The sequence below is a fragment of the Rutidosis leptorrhynchoides genome, chromosome 5 (assembly GCF_046630445.1).
Source record: "Rutidosis leptorrhynchoides isolate AG116_Rl617_1_P2 chromosome 5, CSIRO_AGI_Rlap_v1, whole genome shotgun sequence".
NCBI lineage: Eukaryota > Viridiplantae > Streptophyta > Magnoliopsida > Asterales > Asteraceae > Rutidosis > Rutidosis leptorrhynchoides.
This window is the reverse complement of record NC_092337.1, coordinates 390,771,378-390,795,511: the sequence shown is the minus strand read 5'-3', so window position 1 is coordinate 390,795,511 and position 24,134 is coordinate 390,771,378. Positions and strand designations below refer to the sequence as shown.

General features: G+C 33.4%; 2 protein-coding genes and 1 pseudogene across 5 annotated transcripts; all 3 read left to right on the top strand.

The window, feature by feature from the left end:
- Positions 1-3,276: 3,276 nt before the first annotated feature.
- LOC139849827 (RNA polymerase II C-terminal domain phosphatase-like 4) lies at positions 3,277-9,748 on the top strand (annotated as a pseudogene).
- A 4,452-nt stretch (positions 9,749-14,200) lies between these two features.
- On the top strand, positions 14,201-15,211 carry LOC139850273 (kirola-like). The gene is made up of 2 exons (XM_071839858.1): positions 14,201-14,389; positions 14,774-15,211. Exons 1-2 carry the CDS (start codon positions 14,203-14,205, stop codon positions 15,043-15,045), a joined length of 459 nt encoding a protein of 152 aa, XP_071695959.1. The 5' UTR covers positions 14,201-14,202; the 3' UTR covers positions 15,046-15,211.
- Positions 15,212-16,367: 1,156 nt separating this feature from the next.
- Positions 16,368-21,269, top strand: LOC139848383 (uncharacterized). 4 transcript variants are annotated; one of them, XR_011759935.1, is made up of 5 exons: positions 16,368-16,671; positions 16,770-16,888; positions 19,162-19,228; positions 20,279-20,510; positions 21,054-21,269. XR_011759935.1 is itself a non-coding variant. In XM_071838118.1 (4 exons), exons 1-4 carry the CDS (start codon positions 16,555-16,557, stop codon positions 21,108-21,110), a joined length of 525 nt encoding a protein of 174 aa, XP_071694219.1. In that variant the 5' UTR covers positions 16,368-16,554; the 3' UTR covers positions 21,111-21,269. The 4 variants fall into 4 exon arrangements, 2 of the variants coding, with proteins under 2 accessions (XP_071694219.1, XP_071694220.1); XM_071838118.1 differs by lacking the exon at positions 19,162-19,228; XM_071838119.1 differs by lacking the exons at positions 19,162-19,228; positions 21,054-21,269 and adding an exon at positions 20,639-20,975.
- The last annotated feature ends 2,865 nt before the right edge of the window (positions 21,270-24,134 follow it).

Below are 24,134 nucleotides of genomic sequence, written 5' to 3'. Positions count from 1 at the left end.
AGATTCTAGCATGCTTTTGACTCATCAGATTTTCATTTTCCCAACAATCTCCCCCTATCTGATGATGTCAAAACAACCTGCATACCTAATTAACCACCTTAGCATATTCCTTTTCGATAAGCTTACACTTGTTCTTCATGTGAGGAATTTTCTTCAACATAGATAGCTTGCTATACAAGTGATTCAACAATTGAACCCTAAAAGGAAGAGTTTGCTCTGTCTCACATCTGGATAATAAACTGATCAACATCTCAATACCAGCCCCTTCAAACTGATCAACCCTAATCAACATCCTTTGATTTCCATTTGTCTTAAACATCAAACCATCCAAATACTCAACATACTTATCATCAACAAACTCTAAATGTTCAGGGATAGCATACCTTTCAACATGTCCCTTAGCTCTCCTTTCTTTTATCCCTAGATCAAACATTCCACAAAATACCTCATAATCCTTAAGAATTATAAACCCTTCTTCAAACACCAAATGTACCAGCATATAAACTCTCTTCAACACTTCTTTCACAATAACTTGATCTCATGCATACTCCTTGATACACATAGCCATGCCTTTCCACTCACAAAAACCCAAACGAACAATTTGATTTATTTTAACTCTCAACCTCCTATCTGGTAAGTGTGTCATTGTTAGTAGTAGAGTTACACCTTCAAATTCAGATTTATCAACCTCAACCTTGACAACATCACCTTCATATCTTCTGAATCTAAATCTCTTGTTCATCTGAGCCCTTAAATCACCATCTGCTCTTTGAGTAGCAGCAACCACAACAGCATTAGAACTCCCCTGAATATCACCAACACCACCAACAGCAACCATTTGAGTATCACCAACACCCCTGTCAGTTATATTCTCCCCCTCAATTTGAGCTCTCTTTGATTGCTCCCCCTCAACACTTGCAAAACCTGCATCTGCAGTACCTGTACATGCATCATCTGACCTCTTTCTTTTCTCCCCCTTTTTGACATCATCTAAAGGCAGAGAAGATATGACCTTCCAAATTTCAGTTTATTGATTTTTGAGGGAACAAATATCAGAAGCAAACCCAGTAAAGCATTGTCTCAGTTCATCAACACCAACCATCCTTTTCTCCAGCTCAGCCAACTTGTGATTAATTTCTGCAACAGACCCTGAACCATCTGCACTAGACAACCCCTGCATATCCCCAACCAACCTCCTTACCTCCAACAGCTCATCTTTTGAAACAAAATTATTATTAAAGTTAAGATTATTAATCTTACACTGCACACCAGAGAGCTTGTCATCAAACTCCTTAGTCAACTTGGTCAAAGCCTGATGTAATCCAACCATGGTGACTGGTGCCTCAGTCTGAGAAGTAGTGCCAGAAGATAAGGGTAGGGTTGGTATGTCCTCACAGCCTTCCTGTTGTAAAGAAAGCTAATCCTTAGACATAGAAGATTTTGAGGCCTGTATCTCACCCTGTGACATGAGTGTGATATTGGCAGCCTGTGCAAGTAAGTGTAAGGATGGAATATTTGGAGTGGGTAGTGGCAGACTTAAGTCTGGGGTAGCAGTTGGCTTGGTCATTGCAGTAGGTTGTTGGATTTGTTTATTTGAGTCCGGGATTGGGACTTCTTCATGTAAGTCAACTGAGTGGGTTTTCTTAATAACTGTAGTGTGGGTATCCAAGCTAACTAACCTACCAGGTTCAGGCTGGGTTAAAGCACTCCTCTCACCAACCTCTAGCAGAGGTGGTGGAACAGTACGTGCAGCACTTTTCCTAGTGAATTTTTGAGGTGAATCCACAAGTGCTGTAGAATCTAAAGTTTTAGATATGGTAGTATTCTTAGTATGAACTGGTGGGTTCATAAGGTTGGTTGAGTGGATAATTTTTTCAGCAGCAGTGGGTGAAGATGGGTTAGAGTGAGGTGGGATTTCCTCACCCATGGCTTCAGCCTGCTCTGTTTGGGAAACAACATGGGGTGGAGTTTATGTGGGGGTAGAATCTGATTGCTCAGATTCTAAAGATGGTTGACCATTGTTGTGATCTCCTGCAGACCCTGATTGCTCAGATTCTGAAGAAGATGCCCCTGCAGACCGTGATTTCTCAGAATCTGTAGGTTGGTCTGCACGGCCAAGATTGACCCAATGCAATATAGCTGGAGTAAGAGCTACCTCTTGATCATCAATGTGGCTGTGAAACATTCGAACACTACATTCTGGAATAAAAGTATACTCATACACACGAAACACCTTAAGCCCATCATACAAAGCAGGTGTCATAGCTTGCTCAAACATTAAACTTAAAAACCAGATAAACGGCACATTATGATCTCTTGGAGTCTTTTCAGTGAGAACCAAGAGCTCATTGAAGATCAAACGTGCAAAATCAATATTCCTTCCTGTGACTATTGCATGAAACAGATGTGCCTCATAATCATTAACCTCAGTCAGACTACCACATTTGAAGCTCAAACTTCTAATGACATTCGATAACAAAAACATCCACCTAGGAGAGAACATACTAATCTTAACAGAAGAATTAGTTACAGGCTGACCAACCATAGGAAAACAAGATCTCACAGCAGACCTTGATACAGTTCTAACAAAGTTATCCTGTACAGGAAGATTCAAAGCAATTCTTAAATGATTTTCTGTAATAGTTAAAGAATTGTTACCATCTCGATAAGTTCCAGTGATAGATCTATCTTCTCTGTTTCCAACACAGGTATACCAAAATTCGCCTAACATCTCTGGAAACATGATAGTTGTCTTGAAGAAAGCCTCCTTTAAAGGATGATTTCGCATGAACAATACCAAATCCTCATACCCTTCATTGGAAAAATTCGCAGGAATAGTAGCACAAGCAACCCTATTGTTAGCCGAAACCTGCACATCCTTCTCTCCTCTGATTTCCTTTGCCCTAATCATGTTATCGGTTGGAACAAGAACAAAAGGAATGAACTTCGTATTTGCCATTAGCTTCAATCAAAAACTTGTAAGAACACGAGTGAATTATGAAAACCGAGAGAGGTTTTGAAGAAGATGATGATCGATGATCGAATGAGAGGGATTAGGGTTTATGTTTGAAGATTAATTTGAAGAAGATTTTGAAGAAAGAAAATTACCTCTGACACCAAAATTTCAAAAAGTTACCATTAACCCCCCTTCAAAATTTAACTTTTACTTTATAAACCCGAATAAAGTAAACTTTATTGACCAAAGAAGGAAACAATTTTACAGTAATAAAAAACTTTCCAGACTCTAAATAACATGGTGTCATCCAGACTCTGAATATGACGTAATCCAGACTCTAATAATTTTTTTTTTATTTTTTTTATATTTTTTTTTACAACAACAGTTTAGAGAGTATCATCACAGGACAACATTTCAGTTGATGGATTTAATATTCCAAGTTTCCCAAGAAGATAAAAATGCCTTTCTTCAGGAAGTGCTTTAGTGAAAATATCTGTCAATTGATCTTTAGTACCAATATGCTTTAAAAACACTTTGCCCTTCTCAACACAATCCCTTATAAAATGATGCCTGATTTCAATATGCTTGGTTCTGGAGTGAAACATTGGATTCTCAATAATAGCAATTGCACTTTCATTATCACACATTATTGGAGTTTTGATCAATGATAACCCAAAATCCAAAAATTGATGTTGCATCCAAAGTAACTGAGCACAACAACTTCCCGCAGCAACATATTCAGCTTCTGCTGTGGAAGTGGCCACAGAATTCTGCATTTTACTAGACCAGCTGACCAATTTTCCACCTAGCAATTGACATCCACCAGAAGTGCTTTTTCTGTCTAATTTGCAACCTGCATAGTCTGCATCTGTGTAACCAATTAGATCAAACCCTGAGTCTTTGGAGTACCAAAGACCCAGGTTAGGGGTACCTTTTAAGTACCTAAAAATTCTTTTCACAGCTTTATAATGAGACTCCCTAGGATCTGATTGGTAACGTGCACAAAGACATGTAGCAAACATTATATCAGGTCTACTAGCAGTTAAGTATAGCAAAGATCTAATCATACCTCTATAGGTTGATTGACAAGTGAGTTTCCCAGATTCATCTTTATCAAGCTTTTCAGAAACACTAATTGGAGTTCTTAAAGTAGAACAATTTTTAAAATCAAATTTAGTTAACATGTCAAAAATGTAGTTACTTTGGTTAATAAAAATGCCTTCAGAACTCTGTTTAATTTGCAACCCAAGAAAATAGTTTAAAGTACATAAATTGCTCATTCTATACTCTTCAGACATAATGTCTGAAAACCATTTTCTTAAGTGTGGATTAGTAGACCCAAAAATAATGTCATCAACATAAATTTGAACAAGTAACACATCACCTTTGTCCTTTTTGATAAACAAAGTCTTGTCAATGGCTCCTCTGGAAAAATTCTTTTCTAGAAGAAATGTTGACAAGGTATCATACCAGGCTCTGGGAGCTTGCTTCAGACCATACAATGCTTTCTTCAATCTGTAAACATGCTTAGGAAATTTCTTACTTACAAAACCAGGAGGTTGTTTCACATACACCTCTTCTTGCAATTTACCATTCAGGAAAGCACTCTTCACATCTATTTGAAACATCTTGAAATCTTTGTGAGCAGCATATGCCAGAAACAGTCTAATAGCTTCAATTCTAGCAACAGGAGCAAAAGTCTCATCATAGTCTATTCCTTCTTCTTATCTATACCCTTGAGCAACCAACCTTGCTTTATTTCTGATTACAATACTATCTTTATCAACCTAGTTTCTAAAAACCCATTTTGTACCAATAGCAGTTTTACCATCAGGCTTTGGAACCAATTCCCAAACATCATTCCTTTCAAATTCTGTCAATTCTTCAGTCATAGCCTCAACCCTAACATTGTTAGCCAATGCTTCATATACTTCTTTGGGCTCAATTAGTGAAAGAAAACAAGAAAAGAAGCAGTAATTTGCTATAGCAAAGTCAGACACAGGTGTCTGAGCAGAAGAACTAGGTTTAGGCAAACCAGTAGGATCCACAACATAATCCTCAAGATGCTTTGGAGGGACTATATTTCTAGATGATTTTCTAGTAGGAACAACAGGATCCATAGTGGTATTTGATGACTGATCACTTTCTTGAATAATAACAGGCTCATATTCTTGTGGAATTTCTTCTGTATGAGTTTTATCTGCAGAATCGTTTCTTAACCCAGACAAGTTAGGTTCATCTAACTCAGACTCTGAATCCAGAGTCTGAAGACTGTTCCCAGAAATTAAATTTGACAATTTACCAAGTGCAGATTGCTCAGTGCTGGATGTCTGATCCATTTCTATAGAACTTTCATCAAAGGAAACATTAATGGATTCTTCAATCTTCATTCTCCTCTGATTATAAACTCTATATGCATTAGAAATAGAAGAATATCCCATAAATACACCTTCATCAGATTTTGGCCTCATCTTATCAAGCTGATCTCTTTGATTTAAAATATAGCACTTACACCCAAATACATGGAAGTAATGAATAGTAGGCACCTTTTTATGGTACAACTCATAGGGAGTTTTTCCATGTTTCTTCACAATCAAGGACCTATTTTGAGTATAACATGCTGTGTTGACTGCCTCTGCCCAGAACCTTAGAGCAACATTTGATTGGCATAACATGGTTCTGGCTGCTTCAATAAGGGTTCTATTTCTTCTTTCAGCAACTCCATTTTGTTGAGGAGTTCTAACAGCAGAGAAATTTTGACCAATTCCAGATTCTTCACAAAAATCAATTAATGTAACATTCTTGAACTCAGTACCATGATCACTTCTCAAATGTTTAACAAGAACACCTTTTTGAACCTGCTCTTTCTTGATCAAATTAATGATTTCTTCAGAAGCATCACTTTTTGCAGCTAAGAAAATAACCCATGTAAATCTAGAATACTCATCAATAATTACCAGAGTATATCTTTTCCCACCCAGAATACTAGTGTTTATTGGATCAAACAGATCCATGTGAAGCATGTGAAGTGGATCACTAATAGTAGCTAGGGTTTTTGAGGGAAACTTTGTTTTGGTCTGTTTACCCATCATACAAGCAGAACAAGGTTTATCTTTCTTGAAAGGCTGTTGAGGCAGACCTCTTACAAGCTTCTTTTTGGAAAGCTCATTAATGTTTTTGAAATTGAGATGAGAAAGCCTTTTGTGCCAAAGCCAATTAAGTTCAAGGACAGTCTGAGAATACAGACATGTTTCAATTCCAGCATCAACAGAATCTAGATCCAGCATATACACATTTTGAAATTTCCAGGCTACAAGTGTTAGCCTTCCTTTGGGATCATAAATAATACCAGCTTTCTTTCTTATTCTGATTTCACAATCTTCATCAGCAATTTGGCTTACACTTAGCAGATTATGCTTCAACCCTTCAACTAAAGCAACTTTCTTAAATGAAACACTTCCAGCTATAACAGTACCATAACCAATAGTCTTTGCAACTGAATTATCCCCATATCTTACAGAGGGACCTTTTTCTTCAACAAACCCTACAAGATGCTCTTTGCATCCAGTCATGTGTCTTGAGCGACCACTATCCAAATACCACATGTTACTCTGTTACACAAGATACAAACAAAAGAGAATGGTTAGTTTTTAAGTGGAACCCACTTTTCAGTGGGTTCAGTTGGAGTGCTCTTCACTCTCCAAACAAAAGCTTTGTTTCCAATCCAAATCAACTTGTCCTTAATAGATTTTAAGACACTTTTATTTTCACAATCTTTGGGTTTTCATATCTTCTTAATTTCCTTAGGAAAACAAGATGTTCTTTTAACTGAAGGTTTTTCTTGACTCTTGATTTTTTCATTGAGCTTAGAAATTTCCTTTTTGAGTTTTTGAATTGTCTTAGCTTGTTTTGACTTTGACCTTCTTTTAGTTAACACTTTTAGATCTGGACAAGTGTCAGTTTCAGAGGATGATTCAGAGTTGTTATTGCAACTTGACTCTTGGGTGTCAGACTCTAGGTCAGAACATACACTATTATCTTGAGAGACTAAAATGCTAGAGTCTGAAGGTTTCAAAAGTTCAGACTCTAATGGATTTTTACTTTCAAGTATTATAGTCTCAGAAGGTTCAACAGGATCTAATGACCTTACAAAAGCATTGGTTAAAATCTTTTTATCACCGTCAAATTTTACAAATGTGTTTGGTAGAATATCAGGTTTGAATACACTTGGATCAACTTCCACATTATTATCTAATATGTAGTTTTCACCTAGTATAGCTTTGACATCATTTGGAATTTGTTTGGCAATAGCATCAGAATTCTTTTTAGAAGATACACACCAAGATTTACAAATTGTTTCATAGTGTTTTGACCTTTTCATCGATCTTCCTAATTCAGTATTTAATCTTTTAGTTTCTTCTGTGTATGCCATCTTATATGTGTCAAGTTCTACTTCACATTTTTTCAAGATTTTAATTTCAGCATCTTTGTCTTTGATAGTGTTTTTAAGATCAAAAATTTGTGTTCTTAACCTATCAATATCATCTAAACACCATTGAAAGTCAAGCAGCAAGTACTGAAACATTCTCACTTTTTCATTATCAAGATAGTTCACAAAGTTTTGTACCTTATAAGCAGAAACTTTATTACAAGTAGAGTCTTTATCCATCTTCTCAATAGCTTTCAGATCTTCCTCAAACTTGCTAGAACTACCATCAATTATAGCCATAAGACACTTATCCTCCTCCTCATCAGATGATGAGTCTTCATCTTCCCATGCTTCTGTGTACAAAGCCTTTTCCTGTTCTTTGTTCTTTGATTTTTCTGCTTCACTCTTTAACTTCATGTACTTGAGCTTATACTTTCTTGCTTTGTCAACAGACTTGTTGGTATTTGAACCTCCTTCGCCCTTAGACCAGCAATCAGCAGCTATGTGTCCTATCTTGCCACACTTAAAGCATTTAGCTTTCTTTGGATCAAAAGTACCCTTGCCTTTACCCTTCTTATAACAAAACTTTTTCTGCTCAATCCTTTGAGTCAAAAGAGCCATCTGAACTTCCAAATCTTTGATCTCCTCATCTTCATCAGATTCACTATCATCATCAGAAGTTTCATCACTTTCAGATTCAACTTTGCTAGAGTAACTAGAGAACAATTGCTTATTCTTCTTTGTGGTAGCCACCAATACAGCTTCTGAATTTTTAGCAGTTTTCTTAGCATTGATCTTGTTCTTTAGTTGAGTTTCCTCAAAATTTGACAGTATGCCAAACAATTCACTTAACTCATAGTTATCTATCTTTTCACTGATTACCATAGATGTAATCACAGATTCAAAGTTTGAAGGTAACAGTTCAATGAACTTTTGACACAACACTTGTTGTGTTTTCTCTACCCCAACACTTTCAAGATCATTTATCAGAACCTGAAATCTTGAATGAAGATCACTCAAAGATTCTTTAGGCTGAGCAGCAAAATTTTCATAACATCTAATCAGATTCTTTTTCTTCTGAGTCTTAACAATAGTGACTCCTTCATAGTCATTAAGCAACAGATCCCACATAGCTTTAGCAGTCTTGGCATGACAGATCTTTCTGAGAATTGGAACAGTAACAGCATTCCCAATAATACTCCTTATTTTGCTATTCAGTTTGTACTTGATAGCTTCTGCTTCAGTCCACCTTTCTCTTGGTGTTTCACGAAAATAGGCAAAGTCCCACCTTTCTCTTGCTATCCAGTTTGAAGAAGGGTTTAGTCATCAAGAAATCTCAAACCGTTGTCTTCAGTAAACATCAGAGTCTGCAACTTCAGACTCTAATTCTCCAGATTCTAGCATGCTTTTGACTCATCAGATTTTCATTTTCCCAACAGGTCCATTTACAAGCTTTCAAACTTTCAAAATCAAAAGTTTACATTGACAATATACAGTACGTTAAGGCCATGTGCCTATGTGTACGTCTTATGTCTCATGCCTTAAAACATACTTATAACTTATTCTTCCAATCTTGATTCTTAAGTTGCATATTTTAAGCATGTTTGGTGTATGTTTTCAGGTTTGACAGTATGACAATGAACTGGGCTTAACGCAAAATCTACATGTTTATTGTCACATTTGGGCTATACATGCTGGACCCATGGGAGCGTTAATTGTTCAGTATTTTAACTAAGTTGAGGCCTTTTGTTCACACTTACCTGAAAGAAGCAAGTAAACTGTTTGAAATGTACATTTACACTATGGGTGAGCGTGCTTATGCATTAGAAACATCAGAAGGGTCTTGATGTGCTACTGGGGCAAGAAAGTGCTGTTCTGATCCTTATGATACTGAACAGGTAAGCAATTTGAATTTTGACATCATAAATACTTATGTATGGATGAAGCACAAGGATAGTTTGATCTTAATGGAAATATATCTTTTTTTCGCCTCTGGTTGTAAACAATTTGACTACAAGATTAAATCTCTTTCTGAATTGAGAAGTGATGAAAGCGAAACTGATGGTGCTCTTGCATCGGTTCTTGAAGTGCTTAAACGAGTACACAATATGTTTTTGACCCGGAATTTCAAAGTTGGTGTAAAAAGGAATTAATATTCTTAAATGTTTGTGATAAGAGTCAAAGCTATAGAAGAAATTTTGGCTAAAACTAATGTTATATATACGACTAAGTGACTAAGTGAGGATATGCTATTTGAGTGGTAAATCTATTGTTCAATTATGTAACTGAATCTTGTGTGAATTCATAGTGAGATTTTATGTTTTCTCATTTTTTTCAACCTAACTTCCGATGTTTTACGTTCCAGGAACTATATTATGTAGGTTTTGATTAATGTTTAGTTATAAAAATTTTGGTTTGTATTTGAAGTACCATATCTTGGAAACTTCTCAAGGCTTAGTTCATAGTATCACCAACATTCCATCATGTTCGAAAACACTGATGTTTATTAACTGTATTAATTTTTATATTTTATCGTTTCAAGTTCATAGATGTTGTCAATGCATCGAGGAAAGGTTATGCTTTCTACATTTGGTCTTGGACGGGCTAAGGTTTTCATTTAACTTATATCCATTTTTTACAACACGATAAAGTAAGTTTTACTCGGTCGTCTGGTTGATCGATGATTTTGGACGTTAGTGGCGATCCACATGGTGAAAGGTTAGGGTTTACATTTATTTTGTTTGTTATAATTAATTTTTAGAGTTTTCTATATTTGCAGGTTTTGTTTTTTTTTTTTTTTTGAAAACGAGTCTTGAACTTATATTGGTTAAAGTGGGAAATCATGATCCATTTGCGTCATAATTGTCCATTCCGGCCCGTTTACATTATTTTTTGGAAGCTAGAAGTTTCCAACAGGTTTATAAAGTCATTTTAGAGTTGTGGAGTGATTTTGGGTCACCCGTGTACTTTCGATAAGAATTTGGGTCGTTAACTAAATTTGATGTCAATCTGGGTAAAAGTGTTAAAATCACTCTCGGACCTAATTTGCAGGTTCGTAAGTTAAAATTGGTTAAGTTTGGATGACAACTAAAGATTAGGGCATAAAGTATCCATGACAAGCTTTCAAACGGTATATGATATGTTTGGGTTTGTCGAGTCTAAATAGGTTTTAAACGTGTGTTAAAATGGGAGGCGGGGACCTGCTGCTGCTGCTACTGTACAGCAAACAACAACTATAAATTTTGTATTGAAAGGGGGCGATGTTTGTTATTTTTAAATAAGATGCAAGTTGATGGTGGAATACTTTGATGGAGGTACATAAGTAATTAGCTACATGTTATATACCTCTCATGCTCTTAATATTTTTTTCCACTTTAGGTATTGGCTTTATAACATGCTATTAGTATACTAAAATGTCACCAGGATATCGATGATGCTATTGGATTTTAGAATACATATCAATTAACTTCTTAACGATATTGTTAAGGTATTCAGTAGTAATTCAATTAGATTAAATAAAGTTTTTCATATCTCACGTAGGGCTATTTTATCTATTATTAACTGTATTTTGGAATGCTACTTGAAGTTTCAATGAATTGTTCAAATATTAGTCGAGGTCTACATGCTTGCTGTGACCACCTGTTTTGATGTAATCTGATGCCTCCTTGACTTCAGTACCTACAACCTTTCTTCTATCTTTGAGTCGTGTATTTAGTCATGTTTATAATTTCTAAGAGACTAATATTTTCTCAATGTGTTGTACTTTTACTTCTGTTCCAATTGATTAGGGATGGTTAAGTAGTAATTCGGGTCATCATTAGATGCCATCTCCTGTACTGCTACACCTATTTTTTATAGAAATTTCTATACTTGAGGTTTTCTGGTTCTTAATTATATGAAACCGCACTTTGCTATTAATTATAACGTTTTCGAATTTTCTAATTTAGAGCTGCCGTGCAACGCAAGGGCTCTAAAATCTAGAGCATTTTACCTACAACAATACTTGTTATACTGTCTGTAACATATCCTTAATTGATATAACATTTTACGATTCAAGTTTGTTTGTTGAAGAGTCTCCGTGTAACGCACGGGCTCTTAAATCTAGTTATATATATTTCATGTAATACAGGTTAAGAATCCATTAGGGAAAATAACCATTTACATAATGTACTTCAACCTTATATGTTCACTACATGAAGATATCTAATTCAAATTTTATGTTGTAGTACAATTATAGTTTTTAGCAAATACTACTTTGTTACGCAAATATATGCATATGGTTATATAGATTGTTGAACTAACCATCAAAACTCATAATCCCTTTTTTTTTTTTTTTTTCTTTCTTTCTGAAAAGCAAATATGTATTATATAAGAGTGAAACATACAATACAATATACAAATTGGCATGAGAAGCCAATGTAAACAGACAGATTCGAAGACTATGTACACATATTTACACAACTCACACACGACTTCATAACAAAATAGCACCTCAAAATTAACCCGGATCAATATTGTTAATTTTCGGAAAACCCAAGCTTGAAGGATTTAATAGCCACTCTAACCAATCTTTGTGAATTTTCGTAGAACGATTGCTAAACCACTCAAATGCTTTGACTTGAATCTCGCTAACGATTTTTGACGGAGCCCATGCCTCATTTTGAAACACCATTTGATTCCGGTTTTTCCAAAGGAAAATGATTTTTCATCATACTAAATTAACCTACAAATCAACCTACCAAATAAAAATATGCCAAGTGTGTTGCCTTTTTTTAGTTAATTATTATTACACCATATTTATTCCTGATGGGCGTGTTGGCGTTTTGCTGGGTGGGGGTGGGGTGCTTGATGAGCGTGTTGCTAGACTGCTGTGTAATGGGGTTGAGTGCTAAGTGACGTGTTGGGTGATGTGTTAAAATCTGATTGGAAGTTGGGTGAAAATGGGGATAAAAACTAATAAAAAATGGGGAAAAATGCAGCACGCAATGGATTTCTTCGGTGCTCACTTGGTGTACGCCACCAACACATGGTGGAGCACACAAGGGTTACATGGCGTGTGCAGGCGTGTTGGCTCAATTGGTGGAGCACACACGCCGCGATATTCATGGTCTTATACCTTAGTTACCCTTTTCTAATCAATTCGTAATAGGTATTTTAATCCTTAACTCTCTGAAGAGTAAAACACCATACGATGAAAACCATACATTGAAAAGCTGTACATCGATGTTTTCTACTATTGCTTTTTATATTCACAATAATTTACATCAACGATGATCCAATTGTTTTCTTTTAATCTTTTATTGTACATTTTTCTTCAAAGAAATTCATAAACATCATTTCATATCAACTATACAATCAAAGTCAACTAATGGAATGGAAATCATACATTGAAAAGAGTGCAGAACTCGAACGTATTGATGTTATTTAACAATTAAAAAACTAGCAATCGCTGATATGTAAAATTTAGTTGTGAAATGGATGAGATGATAATCTTTTAAATAAATATTATAAAGTTAACTAGTGAAATGACCCGTGAAACGACGGGTCTGTTTAAACGAAATAGTTTAATGATATGTTTTAGGTATTAAGTGAACGTAAATACTAAAGTCATTTAGTTTAATGACCCGTAGAACCACAGAGTTCGACTAAAAAACTCGCCAGCTGAAAATTTCATCAAACACCTAAAATGCATATTTAAACAATCAATATCCAATCATAACAGATAATATTGTTTGTCATTTTATTTTAAAATTGTAAATGAAAATATAAATTTAGAATTGATTTACTCAATTCAAAATAATTAATTAAAATAATTCAAAATTATTTAATTTAAATAATTATTAATAAGATTTAATAATGACAATTAATTAATAAGATTTAATTTTAATTTAAAATTATTTAGATTAATGACATCACCCACCATGCTTAGATTTTTTTCTTTTTGTTTTTAATTTTTTCTTAACAAAGAAATTAGCCTAATAATGACATCATCATTGTAAGATTTTAATATTAACTATAGATAGATAAGATTATTAATGTTATACGATGAGATCTCTATAAATATAGGATTTAAAGAACACCTTCAAGTTTTAATTCTTCAACCAAAATCAATAGCAACTAGAGAGGCCGAAGAACATGAATAATTATTAGGGTTTGGTTAAAAGAACATAATACTGATTACAGATTAATTGTTAAGGGGTAGTTTAGGAATAATACTAATTAGCTGGAAAAGGAAATACACTTGGCATTTTTCTATTTGGTAGGTTGATTTGTAGGATGATTAGGTAGGTTGAAAAATCATTTTCATTTTTCGAAATCATGTAGCATGAGATCCATACCACACCTTGCCATGCCATTTTTTGAGAATGAGATAAGCCATCGAAACGGACCGCATTACAAGTTCAAATTCCTCCCAATTATTTCTTGTATTTGTTTTATTATTAGGTCATCACCTATAAAAAATGGGCGTGACATTATCAACTAGGGACTAAAAGTAGAAATTGACGGAATATAACCCCTTTCTTATTTCGAAACCAAAATTAAGCCACATATTGCTATAGAATCACATTCCAGAAACAGAGACAGAACCAGAATACACATATATGGTATAATGTTCTTTTTTGGGTCATTAAGCTTGATACCATATCTTGGATTCAAAATTCGATAAGTATCTATTCTTTGCGATTTTAACTTTGTTATGCCTTTTCTTTTATTCTGATTGGTGTTCGCTTTATTCGATTAATAATTTTGAGTATCTAAAACCCGTATATATATAATGTCTTGATGTTTGCTATCCTTTATCAAGTAAATGAAGAGAATGAACTTAACAGGACAAGTAGCTAAAAAAGTTGATATCGCTAGTGATGGCAAGTTGCTCTATGAAATCTACAAGTACAAACCAAACGACGTTGCAGGCATAGCTCCCGATAAAGTTCGAGGTTGCGATTTAGTATCTGGTGAATGGGGTGCAGTTGGATCCGTTATTTCCTGGAACTACCTCTATGGTAAACTACACTCTCAATTTACTTAGTCATAAAATAGCATGAAACACGTGTAATTTATTTTTCAACAAACATTTTGTAACAACATTTTTTAACAACGAAACACATGTACATAAAAGACTTATAACCAATGGCGAATTTAAAATCAAAATTCAATGGGGCCTTGATTTTTTTTTTCTTTTCAAAACTAATTAATTTAGTGCTTGTTTACCTAAAAAGACCATAATTTCCTAAAAGTATATGAAATCTTTTAATTAAATTCAATGGTGTCTTGTACAATCTAATGGATAAGTTATAAAATAAAAAAAAATTCAAATTAGTGATGTCATGACACCCAGGCATCTATGTAGTCTATAACGGTGGTGAGTTTTGTTTTTTTTATCGTAGATGGTAAAATAGAAACTGCCAAAGAGATCGTCCAAGAGGTTGATGATAAAGCTCACAAAATTGTGTTCAAGGTGATTGAAGGACAGATATTGAAGGCGTATAAGGAGTTTACTATCACATTTCATATTGAAGGAGATGGGAATAAGGAGTATATTATATGGACTATCGATTTTGAGAAGGTCGATGCAAGTATACCTGATCCGAGTGGATATTTGGACGTGCTTGGTGCTGTCATAAATGAAATCGATGCTCATATCCTAAAGAAAGCGTGAATCATGATATCTCATCTTATTGATAAATTGGAAGGATTGTGAAATAAGATGGCAACTAAGTATAATAATGTTGAATGTGGGTTGCTTGCCAAGATGCCTTTTTTACTATTAACAGACATCTTTTCAGCGCTACTCACATTATGAATTTGTAATTTTATTTCAGATCGATCAAAACGTGGCTTTGATCATTGGTGTTTGAAGTTGATTGTGTTGTTTGATATTATAATAATTAAATAATCATTCTTCCGAGTAATTGGTAAAATAAGACTTTTGATAATTTAACATGTAAAATTATCAAAAGGATTATTTTTAAGTTAATAAAATATATAAATTAATATGTAATAATACATTTCTTATGAATTAATATAACTATAACCAAATAAATTAATTATATCAACATATAGTGTATAAACAATATTATTATTATTATTATTTTATTTTTAACTAATAAAATAAAAAGATTGTTTTTAATTATGAAATTTTAAAATACAACCACAATATATAACCATATACAATATACAATTCCATATCGTAGAGACAGATAAATGCACCTTTTATTTAAAATGATTTGCTCCATGAAGGAAAAAGTGACTTGCAAGTTGAAAAAGAAATAAAACTGCCTAAAAGGAGAAGTCGGAAAATGAGTCCGAATTTACTGGTGGGTTTTCTTTTGGGCCATATCAAACAACTTCGTAATATACTGCTCCATTTATTAGGGGTAACTTGGGATTTTCAAATCAAATGTGTATTAATAATAGTGTGCAGATTATTATTTTTTTTTTTACGGCCAAAAAATGAATATATTAGAAAAACGATCCCTAGCTAGACGCTAAGGGAAGATTACAAAGGAATAGAGAGCCATGTGTTCCAATTTGGAACACCCTGACTTCTATTTTTCAACCAACGAAAAGCAACTAGCCTAATTACATCAAATAGATTACTTCTACTACAAAACGAATCATGAAAAACAAGACCATTACGAAAACGCCACAACGCCCATAAACTTGTCACCACCACCGCAATAATCCGATTCTTTGAAGAGACTTGTATCCGAACACCTTCCAACCAAGATATAAAAGAATCCCATGAGACTAAGGGAGCCATACCACAATCGAGCCAAATACGAATCTTACGCCAAATCTCAGTAGCAAAAATACTTATTATCATCCTTATTAGTGTGCAGATTATTATTATCATCCTTATATACTAAAACTCCTCTAATTTTACGTCGTTTGATAAACCAAAAACTACATCCACTCTTAACTTAATCTTTTTATTACATTAACCAACTCCTCCCTCACTCAACTAAAACTCCTCTAATTTTACGTCGTTTGATAAACCAAAAACTACATCCACTCTTAACTTAATCTTTTTATTACATTAACCAACTCCTCCCTCACTCTCACAAATTAGTGACTTCCACCACCACCCTCAACCAGTGCCATCACAGCCAGCCCCACCACCGGTAGGGCCACCATCGCCAGCACCACCGCCGCCAGATTGCTCCACATGTCACCAGTCACCAGCCACAGCTTCAGCTTACGAGAACTCGAGTATTTGAAGAGTAAATTGACTCTAGCGCCCTTTGATGAATCGTTTGAAATTCATCCAGAACTGTATTTAGAAGTTAATGAATTGTTCCAAATTCATCCAAATCTGTATTTAGGTTTATGTTAATTTCATACTTAATTGATCTGATTTAATTTAATCGTGATGTGTTTCAGATGTGGTTTGATTGTAACGCGAGGGACCCTACTTGGGCGTCCTTGACCTACAGGATATATTTGTGTATCAATTGTTCAGCTACTCATCATAGCCTCGGTGTTCACATAAATTTCGTTAGGTATATAAATTAATACTCATTTATATATATTTTATATTTTGTGATTGATTAATGATTTGTTTTTGGAGTGAATTATGGCTGATATAACTTTGAATAAACTCAAATACGCTTTGAATTAACAAATAAATTTGGTTGACCTTTACTGTCAAACTAGTTCATTGACCCGTGAATTCACGGGTTTGATGAAGAAATCTACATTATAATATTAATGTCATTGATCTGTTAATTAAATTTATTACTCCGTATTTAGTTACATTAATTAAATTTAAATATTTATAATGCATATAGTTTATTATAAAATATTTATAATATTAGTGTCATACACAATAATGTTTAACTATTGATGTACGTTTATATATGATTTTAGCGATTTTATTAAACGAAAACACTCAATTGAAAACACTCAATTTTTGAATGTTTAAGATTATTCATATCATAAACTTTATAACACTACAACAGTTGATACAATAAGCATTAGCAACATGAGACAAATAAAACAATTTCTTTTGGTTTCTGTTCATTTTAGATTTAACTACTCTTTGTCTAACTATAATTTACCCTTTTTGTATTTGTTATTAATTTAATTTAATTATGATATAAGGATAAGGAATAAAGGAAGTTGAATAATTGTTTTATTTAATAAATATTTGCACTGAACATTCCCTATTAATAACAAATATTATTTAACTAAATTAGTTTCAAATATTTAAATATACCGAAATATAGAATATAGAAGTACCTTGATAACATAATGCAGATATAGTTTCAGCTGATTCAGAAAAAAACTTATGCATGTTCATTTTCTACTAAACTCTTTACAAAGATAAACAAAGTGCTAAAATAAATAAAACGATAACGTATGCATTTATAAGTAGGCCACACAAAAAAATTAATCATTCTTGATCTTGATGAAAGTTAATACAAATATATTAACAATCCTTTGAAGTAACCTTGTTAAGAAAACAATAACATACGAATGTATACATAACAATCAACAACAATTTGAAATTTATGTACACTACATCAAAAAGTATACACAATTACATGTCTACATTAGTTGCAAAGAGTGATGAACACATTTCACTTATATATAATTAGCTAACAAAAATCGTCTATTCCTCCTTAATATGCACTATAGTCAGTATCCTATCCTGCATCAATAAAATCGAGCTATTTACCATACAAGACCATTTTTCTCACCTTTTGCTCCCATTCTTTTCTCAATCCCTACCAAAGTTATAATGATACATGTACATTAAAAGTCGAATGTACCTCCAATTTCTGGTCAAATTCAAAAGTACTAACCGGAGAACTGACCATAATCTGACTCTTTTTGACATATCTCAGTGTAATCAACCTAAGCAAACCCACTACAAAAGGTAGTCCGAGAATGTATTCATAATGTTGGATTGAAGCAAGTTGTACTGAAAAAGAATAGGAGATTTACCGGTAATCTTGAGGCTAAAACTGAATGCAAATATTCCAAATCCACAATGGGTGATCTTTTGTAGAACCTCTAATGTTTTATTTACAACATCGAATCCTTCAAAAAAATTTGTTAAAAGCACACATTAGATCAAGAATTAGAAACACGAACAACATAATATAGAAACTACATGCAACAACACATTAGAAAAGACTATTCGAACATAACTTTTACACACATATATAGATTTAACATCTCTAAAGCAACCTTATTGAAATAAAAGTGACAATAAAACTAATTCTGATAAAGAAAGATGGATACCATATGGAGTAATATAACCAAAGTTAATTACTAACTGTTCCTCAAGGTCATTAAGGTAGACATTTCATCAAACATGTATTGTGCATCATTTTGACATTACAAAACAATCGGTCTTCATAGAAGCATGAATACGAAGTCGAAGTTAATAACAAAGTAACAGAAAGAAAGATAAGAATTTGTTCATCAAATAGTAACAATTCCAAAAGATGTAATGTCAATAGTAACAACCAGTAGATTGATTATTTCATTACCTGGCTCAATAAACCCATTCATTTACCTGCAAAAAATCAACCATGAAACATGAAATTGTAATGGAAAGAATTGAGGGTCGGTTGGATTACCTAGGGTTTAATTTGAATTGAGAAAAGATAGAACAAAGACAGAAGGCTTTTAAAAGAAATGTACACCACTTTTACTCCACCTTCTATCTAGATAATAAAACCCTAATATCTTAACCTCCGTTTTTCTCTTAAAACAGCCGCCATTCTTATCTTCATCATCGCTTCTTCCTTTTTTTGCTTTGTAGTTGTCAGCTTGCATCACCTTTCCGGCCACCGGTAATCGCCGATGGTCCAGCTGTTTATTGTTATCTAGTAAGTTTCCGCCGACCTCTTTGATTCCCTTTATTAGCTCCTTCTGATGAAAGAAAGACGAATATAGTACACAGAGATAAATTTTTTGAAACAACCACGATGCATCTTCAAGATAAATCGAGTCTGGAGTGAATCAGATGTAATTGACAAATTTGATAATAATGAAACAAAATAGGTATTTTGAAGGAGATGAAGATGGATTGTTGGGTAGATGAAATGAGAAAATGTAGATGATTAATGAATAATGAATGAAGAAGATGATGGATAAAGATGAAGATGATAAAAAATTTGAATTTCAAATGCATATGAGAAATTTGAATCAGGCGTGGATGTGTGTGTAGAGATTTCTGGTTTCAATACGCAACATATAGAGTAATTATATTGGGTGATGTTTCATATTATTTTTGTATGTAAAGATAATTGTGGAAATATAATAAGATAATTATGACATAAGCCAAGTTCAATGTTACAACATTAGAAGCACATATTACAACCTATAAAAGCATGTAATGACATCAACTTAAACTCCCTTTTATAAGATAAAATAGATAGATGATATGTCTTAAGATGAAATCTTTTTAAGATTTCTCTTTTTTAATTATGAAATTGATCAGAACCTTCGTATATGAGATGGAAAATTATGACACAATCATCAATTAAGATACTAGAGTATGTCACAGGTTGATGAATAGTGAGGAAAAGCATTGAACCATTTATTTTATGAATATGAATTTATATGGATGATAACTCATTGTTTTCCTATAATGATTCATTAGGTTATTGAAGTTCTAATTTGTAAATAATCTGACTCTATAACTAACTTATCGCATATATCATTGATTGTATCTTATACAACTCCTGAAGTTCCTCTCATATACATCTGTACAAACGTTTTTTTCATCCGCCTTAATAACTTCTTACTTGATTCTGATAAATATGGGGATACATATCCGTGGGATTCTTCTAAATGGGCACTGTTTATTTATTATATGTTATGACGTATTCCTCGACAATAACCACCACATATTGACCATGTGTTTAGTTGTGAAGGTTACTAAGGCTGGTGAAATCGGGTCCTCAACAATGCCTCACAAAGTTGAAAATTCCTGCCGCGATGAAATGTGAAATTAATGATGATGGTGACACTATAAAAATGGTGCAGATTTGCGCTGATATAACCAAAAATGTACTTATTTTGATGAATGATACTGGTGGTGGCTACCGTGCTTCTGGTGAGATCATCTGTGATGCTTTCAAGATGGAATTTGGTGATGAATACAGGGTACATAATTTTTATCCCCTTCATATATATGTATATAACTATGACTATATGTTAATGTGCTATTATGAGTACATTTTTCTTCAAATTATTATCAAATAATTGGTTTATTATATATTATATGCTTGAAGCCACATGAAAGCTCTATCTTTAGATCAATTTTGGGATTTTGGGATTGAGAAGCAGACTAATTTACACTTCTGAGAAGTTATATATTGTTATCAATTCAGGCAATTTTGATGGTCATATTGCATTGATGTTAGAAGTGCTTTTTTGCTTTTAAAAAGTGACATGATTAATTGTTGATGGAACTGCAAGTCGGAAGCTTAGAAAATACATTTTTAGTCTTTTCATTTTGTCGAAAGTTTGTGTTTTTTGTGATTACTGCTGATCAGTTATTCTGAAGTTGTGTGTTTATAAATACTCTTGATCAGTTTGTAACTGTATATATGTACATTTAGCTTATAAAATTTTCTGACCCTCAACCCACACATACGCCTTTGTGATCATCTACTTAGATCGGTATATTTGCTATCATAACTGCAGTGCGACTTGACCGATTCTACGGTCCTGAGAAATATCAGTTGGTGCTTGGTTCATTAACTATTGGCTTACACAAGTGCGTTGGTATAAATCGGGAAGCTACCGATTGATGTTTTTATCTTTTTAATTTGATGTTTTGCTAATGGTCCTTGATACCAAACATGACGACTTAATAAGGACCTGGACAATTCATGGGAGTTTCTTGCTGAACCAAATACTAAAAGTATGTATACTTAACTATCTATCATAATTATATCCTCAATAAAATTGTTAATTATATTTATCACTACAAACGAGTTATTACTGTATTATTTGTGAGCCTCTAATTTAGGTTTTAAGTAATTATATATTTTTTTATTTAAATGGTTTCATTATACATGAATGTTACTAAGTTTATTTTGTTAATGATATTATACTTTATGCTTTCTTTCGGTTTAGGCACAGTTTCATAGGGAGCATGATATTTTAAATTACATGACATGCTTAGATATCTAAGAGGATTTTAACAAGTACCACTGACTAAATTAACGATCAACAAAGAAGAGTGGTTTCAGGTGCTCACCAGTGTGGAACCACAAAGGTAAAGTTGGTGAAGATTTTGTAGTTGTAGGTTAATAGTTATTTAAGATAATATGCAGGAATACCCCCGTTAGCCGGCTTTTAAGATGAATTACAAGATGGGTCAAGTATTGGATCTTGATTTTAAGATGGGCCAAGTCAAGCTTTAATTGGTCAGGGTCTAGGTTATTGATTTAGCAATTAATGGGCTTAATCGAATTAGGGTTAAGATTTGGACGGCTGCTATAGTGCAGAGAAGGGAAAAATTAAACTGCCTTAGCCTGGATTTCAACACTGGACCTTTTCGAGTAGTTCACTTGAGAGTATAAATGGCAAGTAATCTTCAACCATGCTTTACGTTTTGCAGAATGGATCAACCGGTTCATGTAACCATGCTTTACGTATTTCTGGATTAGAGCTAAAAGCTTTGGTATTGAGGACACTACCAAGTGACGTCTTAAGTTTTAGATTTTCTGTTGATGGTAACTTTCCAATAAACACGAGTCTTAAAAAGTACATATCTTAAGTTCTTGCAGCCATTCTAATTTTTCCAACTATTGTTTTATGTGATGCAAGTATTTGAATTTTGCAACTTTCCAATAAACACGAGTCTTAAAAAGTACATATCTTAAGTTCTTGCAGCCATTCTAATTTTTCCAACTATTGTTTTATGTGATGCAAGTATTTGAATTTTGCAACTGAGCAAGGTTTGATGGAGCTAAGAAAACTGGGTATTGAGCATCACTTTTGGGAAGCGTCAAGGTAAGGAAGCTAATCCGGATGCAAATATACATACTACAAAATTTCCATAATCGGGCTTCGTTGCTTCTCCTGGTAAGGCTAGCTAACAGCGAGCACCACAACAAGTAAATCACTACCAGAAATCAAGCTACCGGAAGCAGCTCAACATCATTACCACCGACACCAAACAAAATGGAAGCAAAGGGGAGTCACACAATGGCGAAAAGAATCCTATTCCCAGAGAACGAAGACAAAACTTCCAAAAACAAGAAACAAAAGCTACTAAATAGTATCTGAGACTCTTATGTTATTAAGTTTGCTTTACGGCGTGTCTCTATGGACGTAACCATTTTGCTTATGTGTATCACTACCGCTTAACTATGAATAACTACCACTACGCAAATATGAATAACTACCACTACGCATATGTTTAACTAACCATCTGTCAACAATAATATCACTCACTGAGTAAAACCGCAGCATTACAGGCAACCCAAATAACGCCGCCACAACGCGCGGCCGGACCGTTGCTAGTTACATACTATTCAATTTTCACCTTTTCTAATACTTTTCAATATCCCCTCTCCTTCTCCCGGTTTTCACTTTCATCGCATCAGGGTAACTTGAACTTTTCATATCAAATATACATTGATAATGGTGTGAGGATTCTAAAAAGGTTATTTAGATCTGCCACTTAACATTTTTTAACTTTTTTTTATCGTTAAAAGTATCATCTATCTTACTAAAATAGTAAGCTATGTCCACGTGTCATTCAGGCATTAAGCCTCAACATTTATCTTTTTTTCTCCTAATTTTCTAATTAAACATGATTAATTATCTCTAATTATCTGTGATTGCCACGTGTCCACTAAAAACACCGTGGTTTCTTCTAACAAAGGGGTAAATTCAAATTATTAGGGTTCAAAACAAAAAAAAACTATACTGCTTCAATATTTTTAACGAAAATGCTGACTGATGTACACGGATACTCGCTCGAATCGTACATGATTCAACAAAATTGAATGAGGTTTACCTTTGTTGTGTTATCAAATTAATTGATGACAAGTTTGATTTTTAATAACACACTGTATATCTTAATATATTCAAACGTTTATGATTGCAATTTTTTTCTGTCCGATTTACTCGAAACTGTGTTGATTATATGTTCATCCCTAATTTCGATATTCAAAGATTCAATGTTTAATACTCTAATTGTTCAGAAGATGAGTATTCACAGACAAAGCCTTTAATTAGAAAACAATCAAGGTTTGATTTTCTATGAATTAGGTTTTTTTTTTTTTTTTTTTTTTTTTTTTTTTTTTGTTTTTTTGTTTTTTTGTTTTTTGAATTAACTTTTGTTGCCATTTTATTAATTGTTCTACATTGCTATTTTATGATAGTTGATTGATTCGATAGTATCAAACTTTATATCGGCATCAATGGAAAGCTGTATATGGATTAAGGTAATCAACTCATCTATGATTATGTTATATATATTCTAATCTATTGATTCTATATTATGCAATCGATTCATATATTATATAGAAGTTATGCAAATTAATTTTATGATTTGTATAGTCTATGTCCAGTTCATCTATTATTAAGGTTATTAACTTCATTACATTAGGCTAATTTGTTGTTTTGGTGAACCAAGTATTGTAATACAGATAAATATGTATTTGAGTTTGTACTTAAGGTGAAACTGAGTCGAATCTGGGTTAAAATGGTTATGACTATGACAAAGATTTGAAGATCATTGAACTTATCCCAACTTATCTCAATGGA

Bases quoted from the DNA above. Each gene is read 5' to 3' on its own strand.
- LOC139850273 (XM_071839858.1), top strand. From the start codon at position 14,203: ATGAACTTAACAGGACAAGTAGCTAAAAAAGTTGATATCGCTAGTGAT. The intron at 14,390-14,773 runs GTAAACTACACT...TTTTTATCGTAG, and splicing joins TTCCTGGAACTACCTCTATG to ATGGTAAAATAGAAACTGCC.
- LOC139848383 (XM_071838118.1), top strand. From the start codon at position 16,555: ATGTCACCAGTCACCAGCCACAGCTTCAGCTTACGAGAACTCGAGTAT. The intron at 16,672-16,769 runs GTTAATGAATTG...GATGTGTTTCAG, and splicing joins ATCCAGAACTGTATTTAGAA to ATGTGGTTTGATTGTAACGC. The intron at 20,511-21,053 runs GTACATAATTTT...TCATAACTGCAG, and splicing joins AATTTGGTGATGAATACAGG to TGCGACTTGACCGATTCTAC.